This window comes from Cervus canadensis, chromosome 11 (genome assembly GCF_019320065.1).
Source record: "Cervus canadensis isolate Bull #8, Minnesota chromosome 11, ASM1932006v1, whole genome shotgun sequence".
Taxonomy (NCBI): domain Eukaryota; kingdom Metazoa; phylum Chordata; class Mammalia; order Artiodactyla; family Cervidae; genus Cervus; species Cervus canadensis.
In genome coordinates this window covers 15,927,928-15,943,026 of record NC_057396.1, presented here as the reverse complement: position 1 = coordinate 15,943,026, position 15,099 = coordinate 15,927,928, and the positions used below count along the sequence as shown (strand labels likewise).

General features: G+C 36.5%; 1 protein-coding gene across 1 annotated transcript in view; it reads right to left on the bottom strand.

The window, feature by feature from the left end:
- The window catches only part of DDX10 (DEAD-box helicase 10), a 286,527-nt gene that overhangs the window by 254,877 nt on the left and 16,551 nt on the right, over positions 1 to 15,099 (bottom strand). Inside the window, exons 7-9 of the mRNA XM_043481065.1 lie at positions 11,282 to 11,408; positions 7,999 to 8,161; positions 2,014 to 2,098 (exon numbers count right to left, since the gene is read on the bottom strand). Of these exons, the coding sequence (XP_043337000.1) occupies positions 2,014 to 2,098; positions 7,999 to 8,161; positions 11,282 to 11,408 (375 nt within the window). The remainder of the gene's footprint in view (positions 1 to 2,013; positions 2,099 to 7,998; positions 8,162 to 11,281; positions 11,409 to 15,099) is intronic.

Genomic DNA, 15,099 nt, shown 5'->3' with positions numbered 1-15,099 from the left:
TAGATTACTCTCAGTTCTAATGTCTATTTTATGGTTTTATTATATGAACCTATGGTTCTTTGGTTCAACAATTTTAAACAAAATGTAATTTAAACATATACTAGTAATATATGATAGAACTTTCCATAATGATAAAAAGGTTCTATACCTGCTCTATTCAATATGGTACTAACCACATGTGGCTATAAGCAGTTTAAATGTAACTAGTGTGAATGAGAAACTGAATTTTTACTTTAATTTTACTAATTTAAATTTAAAAAGTCACAGATTGCAAGGGGCTGCAATACCGCACAACACACAGACCATTCGTTAAGTTTAGGGAACAATATTTAATTAAAGACTAGGGGCTCAGTGTTTGGAGATGCATAGGGGAAGAATCACATTTTAGAATATGGACATGTAGAATTCTTGAATTTTCTAGTAGTCCTACCTTAAAAAAAATTATCAAGAGTAGATGGTATTTGAATCTGAGTTAAAATACAGAGAGATACATGTAGTTAATAGAGAAAGAAATACCTTGTATCAAATTGCCTCCCAAGAACTCCTATCTGCCAATCAAGACTGAACCCAACTGTTTCTCCTCAGTGAAGTTTTCCTTCTCTACTTCCTCTGGAGCTCCACAAAACTTCTGTCAATACCTCTAATACTGTATATGCCTCTACTATAGATTGTTTTAAGGTAACAAACTTCCTTAATGGAATGCATACTATACCTTATTTTTGTGCAGAAGCTCACACCAGGCCTAATCCAGTACCTCACACATGGCTGGTCTTTCATGCATGGTTACTTAGTGAAAAAAGAATGAAATCTGGGGTCAAAAGAATCTGAGTTCTAATTCTGTTTCTGCCATATATTTAGTGATCTTGGGTCTAACATTTAATTGGTTATTCCCAATTCTTATTACAATGTCAGTAAGATGAACGTCTTTATAGAAACTATTTTCTTAAGATCAATTTCTGGATATGAAATTACTGAGGTAAAAGAAGAACTCTAAGTACTACCACCTTAGTACTTAGTGGTAGTAAAGTACTTAGTAAAGAGACCACCTGCAATGCAGAAGACCGCTTGCAATGCAGGACACTTGCCTGCAATGCAAGAGACCCAGGTTCGATCCCTCAGTTGGGAAGAACCCCTGGAGAAGGAAATGGCAACCCACTCCAGTACTCTTGCCTGGGAAATCCCATGGATAGAAGAGCCTGGTGGGGTACAATCTATGGGGTCGCAAGAGTTGGACATGACTTAGCAACTAAACCACCATACCACCAAATAGTACCTGTAGCACACATCTCCCAACTTCACTGAAACCTCAACAGTAATGACATAACATGCTATCCTCTTGATTTATTCATATACCTTTCTATGCCTTTAATCCCCAAATAACTGACTTTGCTATATTCTTTTCCAGAGAGTTCCCCCACATTTGTGAGTCAACACAGGGTAATTTATTGGGTGAGGGGGTATGTGGGGGTGGTGAAAAGAGCATATTTGGGAGTGATCCCCAGCAATGCCTGTAATTCCCACACAAAAAAAAGGAAAAGAGCAACCTATTATTCAAAACCACCTTCTTGCTTATCAGAACCTGTACCGGAGAAGGTAAGAGCACAGATCTAGACTACAGGAGTCAGACTGCCTGGGTTCAAATTCTGGCTCTATAGATTTTCAAACAAAATGTTTAACTGCTCAAAACACTCAAGTTTTGTCATCCGAAAACGAAGACCAAACAGTCTTATCAAAGAGATGATGCTCAGTGAGTAATTCTAATGAAAAGCTTAGTAAGGGAAGAAAGTTAAAACAAAACACTACAACAAGTTTTCATGGATTTTTCTCAGCCCTCATCATCAAGTCTCAGCCGAGAGACATGTAAGAGCTGTCTGCATGCTAGCAGCCTACATCACAAAACTGTCAGACCAGCACTCACCTCAATTCCTCCCTTCCTTATTTGTATACCATTAAGAAAGCACGTTTTTTTACTTAGGTGAAACCAAAAGCAAAGACACAGGCCAGGACACCTACCTGGCAGTTCTACCCGCTCTGTGAATATATGTGTTGGCATCTTCTGGGCAATCAAACTGAAGAACCCAATTTACAGCCGGGAAATCTGTAGAGGAGGAACATCAAGTTGAAAAAGCAGTTCCAAGATCTGCCCTGCTGTACTATTTTTATTTTATAATAATGCTTGCCAGGGCTTCCCATCACATCAAACTGATAGATATCATCTGTGAACACTATTAAAAACAAAATTAATTGCATGAACCAAGAGATAATAAACACTTCTCTTTTTTGATCAACTGAACTAAAATTAATGACAGTGTTTGAATGTGAAGATTATTTTCTATCTGACAGAGGAGACAGATTGCTTTGTGTCACACAAAATAATTAAATACTCGGATAGTTAATAACCTAAAAGAACCACTTCTCCATGAGCTCCCAGTGAACTATGAAACTGATTTATAAATTTCAATGAAAATTTACTTTTCCTGCTATTTCCATCTCCTAAAGATGTCTTTTTAAATCCCTCTACCCACCTCCTAGCAGTAATTATTTCATATGTATTTCTGGTTGCAAAAGTTTCCATTTATTTCCAGAGATCCTGGTCTCAACAATTTAAGAGAATTACCTTTAGTCATTTATGGATTCTGCTGTAAGGATTTCAGAACAATGTCTATCACAAACAAAAAAGCTGAGGGAGGCAAGAGGAAAGGAAGGAATAAGGGAGGGAGGGAGGGAGGAAAAAGTAAAAAAAGAAAGACTGACTTGTGATGATAATGGTACCTATGGGTACCTGAAAGTATAAAAACTATCAAACTATCACTAAAGCTATATAAGCTATTCAAAAGGAGTGAATCTGTTTGAATGGGCAAAACCCAATGGAAACAAGAGAAAAGATATTTAAAACAACTCTCCTCTTGGGTCTTGAAGTACCAAGTACCTCAGAAGGCAAGGGCATGTTTCAGGGCTATAAATAGGAAGACAGGTGGAAAGCAACACTCAGACCCGCAGGTCCCCTCTCCTGGTCCTATACCCTGGGTCTCCGGCAGAAAAGCTTGTCTTATTCTGGAGAAAGGCTTCAAACCAAGACACCAGAGAGAGTGGAAGCAAGAGGCACCAGAGCCCTTGAAAACAGGGGTACTGAGTGTAAGCCTGAGTGGGAGCCCTCTATGTCTACTTCCTTGCCAGGTTTCTACAGAGCCAGTAGCAAGCTTAATCCTCGACTCACGAAAGTGACATATTCTTATCTGGAGAGATTCAATGTTCAAAAAATACTGAATAGAGTTTGATGTCTTGAGTCCTCCACAAGATGATAGACTCCATCCAAAATCCCCCCGCAATGAAGGCCATTAGTCAACAACCATCATCCACATACTAATCACTGCAAATAATCTTTTCTGATGTTTCACTGGTAAATATAATAAAACAGCCAAATGAGGACAATTGGGAAAAGTCTCAAAAAGTGAAAAGACAGAGGAGTAAAAATGAAACTCGGCAGAAACAGAAACAATGTGAAGAGAACTTTAACCTACTACTTTCAGAGAAATAAAACACTGCGTCCGTCAGATAAGAATAAGAGGCTATAAAAAAGAAACACTCGGTACTTAACTAAAATTTTAATCAGAAAAGTTGAAATATAAAATCAAGAAATCTCCTAGAAATAACAAGAAAGAGACAGTAAGATGGCAACAGAAGAAACAGGAAAACTAGAGGACTGATCAAAGAGGTCAAATATTCTTCCAGAAAGATTAAATAAGAGGGGGGAGGGGAAACATACTATAAAAAAGATATGAGAAAGGAAACAATCGAAGAACACAAATTCCCCATTAGTAAGCAATAATTCCATAGTGAAAATAAATACTGAAAGTTTATTTAACCAAATCACCAAAGAGGAATTCAGAAGCCTATTTCTTGCAAAGGAAAGACATGAGTCTCCATCATGTGCTGCTCAATAGAGAAACGTTAGTCAAGTTTAAATTAAAATTTAATAAAATAATTCTTTCCTCATTGCACTGGACGCATTTCAAGTGGACAACTGTCATGTTTAGCTAGTATCTACAGTATTAGTGCAAACATAAAACAATTCAATGATCATAGAAAATTCTATTGAACAGTGCTGGTCTAGATTGAAAAAACATACTGAATGTCTATACACCAAATGGGACCTCACACTAAAGTACATTATCATAAAATTTCAGGACTCTGTAGATAAAAAGAAAACCCTAAGGAAAGCCAGAATAAGAAAAAGAGGCTCAAAAAACAAAATCAGAATGGCAAAGGTCTTGTCAACATAATACTGACTACTAAGATAATGGAGCACGATCTGCAGCTTTAAGAGAAAATTGTTTCAAACTAGATTTCAATTTTCAGTCAATTGTCATTTAAGAATAAGACATCATAACACATGTAATAATTCAAAAAATGTACCTCCCATACACTCTTACTTAGGAAGCTATTAAAGGACGAGTTTTCATTTAAAAAATAACAGTATTATTAATAAATCAAAAAAAAGGAAGAGAGATATCTGGAAAGGAAAATATCATGTGCATCAAGCTTATAGAGCAACCAGTTCAGATCAGAGCTGCAGACAAAAGGCTGCAATGGGAAGGTCCCAAGGGAAAAAGAAACAGGCTATGTCTGAACTGTTAGGTAACTAAACAGGTGACATCTGCTCGAACATTTGAGAAAATAGAATGGAAAACACAAAACTAAACAAATTTTAACTCAATCAGTAATATAAGAAAACTACTTGGAAATATGAAGCTAAATACTAAGAGAAATAATTGCTTCTGGAGAGTGAGGAGTGGGTAAAGCAGGGACTACTATGTCTCATAACTCATTTTTACCCATATTATTCATTAAGAAATAGAACGGGGAAAAATTAAGAGTAAAATAAAGTTTAAAAAAGACACTGGTATACTCTAAAGATATTTCTGGCCATACCATGAGACACATGACACAAATACACTGGAAATTCACATGTCAACATGGAAAGATTGAAAAGCAAGTCATAAACTGAGATGTACAATATTGCTTTATAAAGCTTCATAAGAACCTAAGATAATACTATATATTGCTCATGAATACAATCATATAAGCTTTGTATGGCAAAACCAATACAATGTTGTAAAGTAAAATAAATAATTTAAAAAATTAAATTAAAAAAGTTTCTTGACATTTTTTGTGCCATAGTTAAAACCTACGACCCCTTTTCAGAGTATTTTTAAGTGCATAAAGTAAAACATACAGGATTATAAGAGAAAATAATTATAATGAAATAAACATTCTATTGTTTATATAGCAATGTATATGCTTATTCACTGACATATTAAATAACACAACTTACTTATGTATCGACCACCATAATATCAAAATTGTATTAAGTATAAACAATACTGCAAGATATCTACAGAAACTACAATATAAAATGAAAATATCTATGAGAAAGACTAGAGATCTCTTCAAGAGATATTAGAGATACCAAGGTAATATTTCATGCAAAGACAGGCACAATAAAGGACAGAAATGCTAGGGACCTAACAGAAGTTGAAGAGATTAAGAAGAGGTGGCAAGAATACACAGAACTGTACAAAAAAGGTCTTAGTGATCCAGATAACCATGATGGTGTGGTCACTCACCTGGAGCCAGACATCCTGGTGTGTAAAGTCAAGAGGCCTTAGGAAGCATTACTACAAACAAAGCTAGTGGAGGTGATGGAATTCAGGTCAAGAAATAACAGTTAGAACCAGACATGGAACAAGGAACTGGTTCAAAATTGGAAAAGGAATACATCAAGACTGTATATTGTCACTCTGCCTGTTTAACTTCTAAGCAGTGTACATCATGCAAAATGCCAGGCTGGATGAATCACAAGCTGGAATCAAGACTGCCAGGAGAAATGTCAATAACCTCAGATATGCAGATGACACCACCCTAATGGCAGAAAGTGAAGAGGAACTAAAGAGCCTCTTGATGAAGGTAAAAGATGAGAGTGAAAAACCTGGCTTAAAATTCAACATTCAAAAAACTCAGATCATGGCATCCAGTCCCATTACTTCATGGCAAATAGATGGAGAAACAATGGAAACAGTGACAGACTTTATTTTCTTGGGCTCCAAAATCACTGAAGATGGTGACTGCAACCATGAAATTAAAAGACACTTGCTCCTTGAAAGAACAGCTATGACAAACCTAGACAGTGTATTAAAAAGCAGAGATGTCACTTTGCCAACAAAGGTCGATATAGTCAAAGCTATGGTTTTTGCAATAATCATGTAGATGTGAAAGCTGGACCATAAAGAAGGCTGAGCACCAAAGAATTGATGTTTTTGAACTGTGGTGCTGGTTAAGACTCTTAAGAGTCCCTAGGACTGCAAAGAGATCAAATCCTAAAGTATTTGATTCAACCCTAGGACTGAATCCAGTCAATCCTAAAGGAAATCAACCCTGAATTCTCACTGGAAGGACTGATGCTGAAGCTGAAGCCCCAATATTTTGGCCACCTGATGTGAAAAGCTGACTCACTGGAAAAGATCCTGAAGCTGGGAAAGATTGAGGGCAGGAGGAGAAGGGCGCGACAGAGGATGAGATGTTTGGATGGCATCATCGACTCAACAGACCTGATTTTGAGAAAACTCCAGGAGATAGTGAAGGACAGAGGAGCATGTTGTGCTGCAGTCTGTGGATCACAAACAGTCAGACACAACTGAGCAACTGAACAACAGCACGATTTCAACTGATGACAAGGTTACAGGTACTAACACAACAATTCATGGCTTCCATCAATAACTGAAGAAAATATTAAATTCCGTGAAAGGTTAGTAAAAATATATATATAATTTTTTCTCCATCTACGTTCACAGACCTCCTGATTTCTACCACAGACAAGAGGTGAATAGCCTTCATTTAAAAACTGGGAAAGGGGACAAAAAGAATTCCAACTACATCTAATAAATCATTGGCTTCTTTAACAAACTGCAAGGAAAATATAACAAAATAGTTATATCTGTTCATTGTGATATATATAGAAAACATATTACATGTGCAATATAATTAATTGCTTACACTGACCTAAACTATTTAAGGTTCAAAAATCAGGAGGGTCAGGTGGAATCAGAGTATAATACATATAGATATAAACATAACTAAAATGTTTCAAAACTACATATTCAAAACAGTAATGAGGGAGTAGGGAGTAGGAGAGGGTAGACAGAATGAGCTACTGCGGCTGAGAAACAGCCTAGAGAACTTTAAAATTATGCATACTTGACTACTGCTGCCAGTCACATATGAATGGACTAACACGATGACTGAATTTACTTTAAACACTCCCAGAGGGACAGGAGACAGGCACTAAGGGAGATCAAGAAAAAGATAACCACACAAACTGGGTGCTGTGTATAATAAGGGTATTTTATGCTCAATTTCTTCATGTATGTTTAAAATCTGCCATAATAATTAATGCAATAAGACTGATAGAAGAATTCAAATTACCACTTATTTCTCTTCATCCTTTTTCTTACCTCTAGTTTTCCTCTGAAATTATTTCCATATCCCATCCCACTCCCACAAAGCCATCAGTTGTATAATATTATAGTGGCTTTTTGAAAGTTTAAACACATTAAATGTAGTGATCTTAACATAAAAAGTAAAACGTTTGGAGAAAAGATGGATTTCATTGATTTTTCTTGTAGTAGTATTTGTCAAGTTTCCAATTTTCAGAGAAACAATTTTTTTCATATCTTTAAATTTTTAACTTCGCTTTGATTGTGTAAGCTCCTTAAGATTCTGTGATGCAATTACTATCATGAAACAACAAGAGCACAAAAAGTGAAACTACTACAAAAATTTTCACTGACATATCCTTAGTCATCTCAGTTGTCAATTTACTAATTTTTCTTTTATAAAATAAGAAAGCCCAATTATTTGAGTCAAACTATTTGAATTACCAAAATATACCCTTTATAAGCCCGTGAACACAGAAAATTTTCTCAAAAGTAGTTTTCTTACCCAGCCCCCTGGCTGCAATATCGGTAGCAAAGAGCACCGCAGCTCTCTTGCGAACAAATTCGTTATAGACTTCCATTCTTCTCATCTGCTGCTGTCGCCCGTGCAGGGCGAGGATGGAGACACCAGGGCGCAGTCGGCAGAACACTCGGTACAGATACTGAACCTAGGCGTTAACCGAAAAATGATTTGGTACTTCTGGGTAACAGTTTACTAGATGAACAGAAAAATGCATTATGGAGCACACGTTGAATTAAAGTACAGAATAGAGAAAAGGAAATGTAGTCTGGAGCTGTGGTCTTCAAACATTTTTGCTCATATTATTTTTCCTAAAAGAATTTTGAAATAAATATGCCCTCCCAAAATCATTAAGTTCAGTATCTGACATTTCTAAGTGGTTGCAAAGAATGTCATTTCTGATAAATTTAAATATATTTTAAAGTAAAGACTTACCTCTCATAAATGTAGCCAACAGATTCTAAATAGCACTGCAATTTGATATCCACCACCAGTTATTTCAAAATATATAAAATAGGGGAGACTACACATGTGTGGGGCGGGGCCCCTTAATTTTGCTGCAAACCTAAGATTGCTCTAGAACAGTTGTTAAAAAAGGAAAGTTTCTAACAAAATGTGAAGAACCTCTTCTTTAACAGAAAAATTTTACATCATTTCTTTTCCTCCTTGAACTCATATTTCTATTTCATGACCTCACAGAATTTTATCTTGTTTTATGCAAAGTGTATTGATCACTTTATCACAATTCATTATTTTCAACAACAAAACTATATATATGTTTTAATTTTCTATAGCCGTAAAGCTGCATTAAAAGTTCTCAGACTCAGTCACTATTACAATTATTAGTATGCTGCTGCTGCTGCTAAATCGCTTCAGTCGTGTCCGACTCTGTGCGACCCCATAGACGGCAGCCCACCAGGCTCCGCCGTCCCTGGGATTCTCCAGGCAAGAACTCTGGAGTGGCTTGCCATTTCCTTCTCCAATGCATGAAAGTGAAATGTCAAAGTGAAGTCGCTTAGTCGTATCCGACTCTTAGGGATCCCATGGACTGCAGCCCACCAGGCTCCTCTGTCCATGGGATTTTCCAGGCAAGAGTACTGGAGTGGGTTGCTATTGCCTAGAACTGGCCAAAAAAAAGAGATGCTAGAATTTGATTTAAAAAATTAAATTCTATTATCTCTCTCAATATATGAGACTAGATGAAGCTGTTGCTTTAGTTTTATTTTTCTTTAGTTTACATACTTACAAATGAATACTAGTGATTGCTAAACTGAGGCAGAGTCAAGCATCATTTTATTCCATTTCTCTAATATAGGTATTAAGAAAATCTTTTTTCATGAAAATACAGAAAATGGACTAGAAAGAACCTTAACTTTTTTAGTTCCTATAAAATATGTCATGATGGTATATTACAAATAATTTCATCTATCAGCTGCTGCTGCTGCTAAGTCGCTTCACTCATGTCTGACTCTGTGCGACCCCATAGACGGCAGCCCACCAGGCTCCTCCGTTCACAGGATTCTCCAGGCAAGAATACTGGAGTGGGTTGCCATTTCCTTCTCCACATCTATCAGCTAGTAACTGCACTAAGTCTTCCTTCAAATTTTGTTGAAAGAATGGGAAACCACCTAATTACAAAATTGACTTGCTACCCCAGCATCATTCATTTTCTCATATAATACTCTGGTGCTAGGAAGAGTCTATGATCCCGAGACAATGCACTAGTAAGACTAGGCATAGAGGGACTCCTCCTTTCCTTCTGTGAAGTTTTTTAGAAGGCTACTGTGAAAGCAGAGATGAGAAAGAACCAACAGACCAGACCACAGATACACTCTTAGGCAACCCTCTCAGAAAAGCACACATGGAAATGGAAGAACTACAGAAACGGAAGATCAACCAAGAGTCTAAGAAAAAGTTAAGCATGGTTTAAACTACATGGTAGCAAGAGGGGTGGTGAGAGGTGGTAAAACTAACAACTGTCAACAGATTGAATTTATGATTTGATCATTTAATGAGATGGGGAAGAGTTGGAGGGAGCAGATCTCAGAAATAGGAAATCTTACACTGCTTACCCAAATGGAAGTATCTAGAAGTCAAATGGATATACAAGTCAGGGGCTCAGGAAAAAAGTCAAGGCTTAAGATGTGGATTTGGCAATTGTTAGAATACAGACAACATTTAAAGTCATAGAACTGAAGAGATATAGAAAGAATATAGATCAAAAATGGGCAGAGTATACTTTTTCCACTGTGAAGAGGAAAAGCAGAGTATTACAGAGTAAAAACTTTAAACATTAACCCTTAAAATTATTTTCTTGTATGTAAATATGAAAAATATCCATTCTTTAGGAAAATATAAAATTCTAAAAATCTGAAAGAAGTTAAAAAATCTGAAGTCATTCTCTACATGGAAAAATAATGAAGTTCTGTGCTTTCCTCAAAATAGAGACAGAATACTACTTATCTTCCCCATAAATTGGAGGAAAACTCGCTGCATGTTCATCATGCTAAGCTACTGCAAAAGCTATAAATCTAGAATCAATCTACTATATACCAACAACTATATGTTATTAGGAAATCTGAAATATAGTAACATACAAAAATGAACCATAGTTTCTTCTCTTAAAGAGAAAAGACCAAGTTTTCTTATACATCACTGAATCCTTTACTTATAAGCACATGACTAGTGTTCAAGAAATGCTGATAAACAAAGGCAGATATAATCAAAATACTACCAAAGGACAGAGGAAGGTGCAATTCATTGTCAAAAGAGGGTTGGGGAGTGTCAGAAAAGGACTTTCAGGCATAAAACTTGAGCTTGAGCTTAGCCTTAAAGGATAGTAATCATTCCTCCAGATGGAGGAACACAGGGAGATAAGCAGATCGGCATGGACAAAGACAAAGAGGCAGGGAAATAAATGGTGTATTCACAGAGGGTGAGGTAGACGTCAGGTCATAGAGACCTCCCGTTAGCCAAGTCATTCAACTGCTGTCCTACCAATATTTACTGAGGACTACCATAATCTAAGTGTTGTGCTAGATGCTAACAACACTGAAGTAAAAGCAGTTTCTGCCTTTCCTTATTGAGCTTGAAGTCTCATCCACGGGTTCCTTTAAAAATGAAGACACAAGATTCTCATTATCTACAAATCTCTTCACATTTAGCACTGCATTTATTAAAAAATAAAAGTAGCATTTTATAACTGAAATTTGAAATTTATATGCGATAATTCAACATGAATAACTTAAGAACAATAAACATTAGGTACCTCTTTACAACTGGAGAAAAATACAATACTTTTCTTCTTCAGGTGGCTTCTCAAAAAGGAATACAGCACACTTATTTTTTGCTGCAGCTCACAAACTATGTAGTTCTGTTCCAAAGTAGCAGGGGTGCTTAAGCAAATAAGAGGGAAAATATTAAAAATATGTCACGTTGGTAACTTTGAAATCCAGACCAAAAAATAAAACAAATGTTAACAATGGTATGCCTCTCAAGCACATCTTTCATACACACATACATACATATCCTGAAAAAACTTTCTCTATTGCCCCTTAGGAAATGAATACAGCACTATGTCCAAAATACACTCAAAATCATTTACAGATTAAATATCAAAAATATACATGATTTCCGGGGGGAAGAATGGGGGAAGGAATCGTTAGGTAGTTTGGGACTGCCATGTACACACTGCTATATTTAAAATGGATAACCAACAAAGACCTACTGTATAGCATAGGGAACACTGCTCCATGTTACGTGGCGGCCTAGGTGGGAGGGGAGTCTGGGGGAGAATGGATACATGTATACGTCTGGCTGAATCCCTTTGCTATCCACCTGAAACTATCACAACATTGTTAATCAGCTGTATTCCAATATAAAATAAAAAGTTTAAATATATACAGATATATATGTATATCTATATATAAATATACACATGCAAACAGGGGTCACCTCTTCAAGGGCAGAGTCAAGGATCAATTGAAGGATATAAGGGAACTTGCTGGGCTGATGCTAAGGTTCCACTTCTTAGTAGGGCCTTAGGTTACAGAGACATATACATCTATCAAAACTGAGCAAATTTACTCAATTTGTTCATTGCATTGTATGTAAATCTTATATCAAGAAAGAAAATCTCTATACAAATATTTAACTCTAGTTACTGATATACGTACTGAAATGTTTAAAGGAAGTATACTGAAATGTTTAAAGGAAGTGTACAGATGTCTGCCAATTTCTTTTGAAATGCATCAAAAATAAGATGAGTTGATACATAGAAGGATGGATAAATGGACAATAAATGGATGCTACCATCAAGAAGCATCCAGGTGGTGGGTATAGGGTTTTAACTGTAAAATTCTTTCAACTATACACATTTGAAATCTCATAATAAAAATAATATAGAGAAATATACATGCATTTACTCTTTGAACTAATAAACCTACTTTTAGGATTCTGTTCCAAAAAATAATCTGGTAAAAACACAAAAAAATATACTATCATTTAATTTACACAGCAAAAAAAAAAAAATATGAAGATCAACCCATATGTCCATCAGTAAAAAACCTGTGGAATGAACCACTGTACACCCACACAACCATGTAACATAGAACTATAAAAAAGGAATGAGGAATCTATATAAGTGCTATGATGTGATCACTAGGGCATATTGTTAACTGAAAGAAGCAAAATTTGATACCATTTATGGAACTGAAGGTATATATACATTCATGCACATACAGGTAGCCCTTGGGTGAGTGTTTATATAAAGGGAAAAAAGGGAAGCCTCTTGATGAAAGTGAAAGAGGAGAATGAAAAACCTGGCTTAAAACTCAACATTCAGAAAACTAAGCTCATGGCATCCAGTCCCATCACTTCATGGCAAATAGATGGGGAAACAATGGAAACAGTGACAAACTTTATTTTCTTGGGCTCCAAAATCACTGCAGATGGTGACTATAGCCATGAAATTAAAAGACACCTGCTCCTTGGAAGAAAAGTTACGACCAACCTAGACAGCATATTAAAAAGCAGAGACATCACTTTGCCAACAAAGGTCCATCTAGTCAAGGCTATGGTTTTTCCAGTAGTCACGTAAGGAAGTAAAGAGTTGGACTATAAAGAAAGCTGAGTACTAAAGAATTGATGCTTTTGAACTGTGGTATTGGAGAAGACTCTTGAGAGTCCCTTGGACTGCAAGGAGATCCAACCAGTCTATCCTAAAGGAAATCAATCCTGAATATTCATTGGAAGGACTGATGCTGAAGCTGAATCTCCAATACTTTGGCCACCTGATGCGAAGAGCTGACTCATTGGAGAAGACCCTGATGCTGGGAAAGATTGAGGGCAGTAGGAGAAGGGGACAACAGAGGATGAGATGGTTGGATGGCATCAGCAACTCGATGGACATGAGTTTGAGCAAGCTCCGGGAGTTGGTGATGGACAGGGAAGTCTGGCATGCTGCAGTCCATGGGGTAGCAAACAGTCGGACACAACTGAACTGAACTGAACTGACCGCAATATAAAGGAAACACACTGGTGTACCTCTGCGTATACTCTGATACACAACTCAGAAAGATTTAATTCTGATTTTTCTGATCCTTTACAATTTAAGAGTAAATATTCTTTTATGCCTTAAAATATTCTCAACCACAATCTCTCAGGGTATATGAACCAAACTATTAAGTTGGTAAAGGAAAAATTCAATAATGATATTAAACAAAATTCAGCAGCAGCTGCTTTTTATAGTGCTGGTGAATTTGAAATTACAGAGTATTGCAGTCATTACCAGATAAGCTGCAGTTTTGTAAATTATGTTGCTAAATATCTGCCTTCTACCTTCTAAAATGTTTTCTGAAATTCACATCTTTTACAAATGATGGAACTGCTTTCAAGAATTATTTATGAAGTAAACAACTTTTACACCCAGGTTTTTCTAACTAACTATGATCTACAGATTAAGACCAACTATTATCTAAAGAAACTGGGGACAGGGATAATATGTACAATTAATCTGCAATTTAGAGACCATCTAATATTGAAAAATGAGTGTCTAGTAAAGACACTAGTGAGTTTTTAAAACAGGCAGAAAGGAAACAGCAAAAAAAAAAAAAAGAAAATCAAAAGACCTAGACAGTTATTAGACTATTAAATTGATTGTACTAAGGGTTTTCAATAGCTCTCTCAACACAATTTTACAAACAAAAAACAATGTCTACTCAATGGTAAGCCAAGAAGGTAACTATACCTCATATATCTCCTGCTATCCCATTCCTGAGGAGTTCTTGATAACCAAAGCTACCAGAACTCAGAATTTTCCAAAGTTTATTCATTACGATCATCAGGAAGTATAGAATTTAGCCTCTTCTCAGGTTTTTTTTAAATCCTAGACATCTATTGGTTGAACAAAGTCAAGGTGGGCCTGAATGCCCATATTCCCTGCATTTAAAGATTTTCCAAGAGGATAACTCAATTCATTTTCCCAATATATTTCTTTTCATGCTAGCATTTCACAGCAAGAAATGAAAGACAGAGATAATGGTGGGGGCGAGCCCACAATGAGATCATCAACACAGATTTAATTTAAATTCACTGGAAAACGTTCTCAAAGTCATATCTGTCCACGGTGCTGCATGTATGTATGTATGTATGTATGTATGTATGATTCATACCAAACACATACATTTTCATACATTTTCAGTCATAATATCAAAATACACTTTAAAACATATTTTCCCCAATCCATTTACGTATCTCTCTCTCTCTCTCACACACACACACACACACCCCTTCTACCGCCACAAAGAGCAGGAGTCCCCAGCCCTGGTAGCCGTTGTGGCCTGGTAGGAATCAGGTCTCACAGCAGGAGGTGAGCGAGCGAAGCTTCAGCTGTATTTATTGCGGCTCCCCATCTCATTACCCCCTGACCTCTGCCTCCGGTCAGATCAGCAGCATTAGGTTCTCAAAGGAGCGTGAAACCTACTAAGCTTGAATCATTCAGAAACCAGCCCATCCCACCCCACTCCCGCACTGTCAGTAGAAAACTTGTCTTCCACAAAATTGGTCCCAGGTATCAAAAAAGTAGGA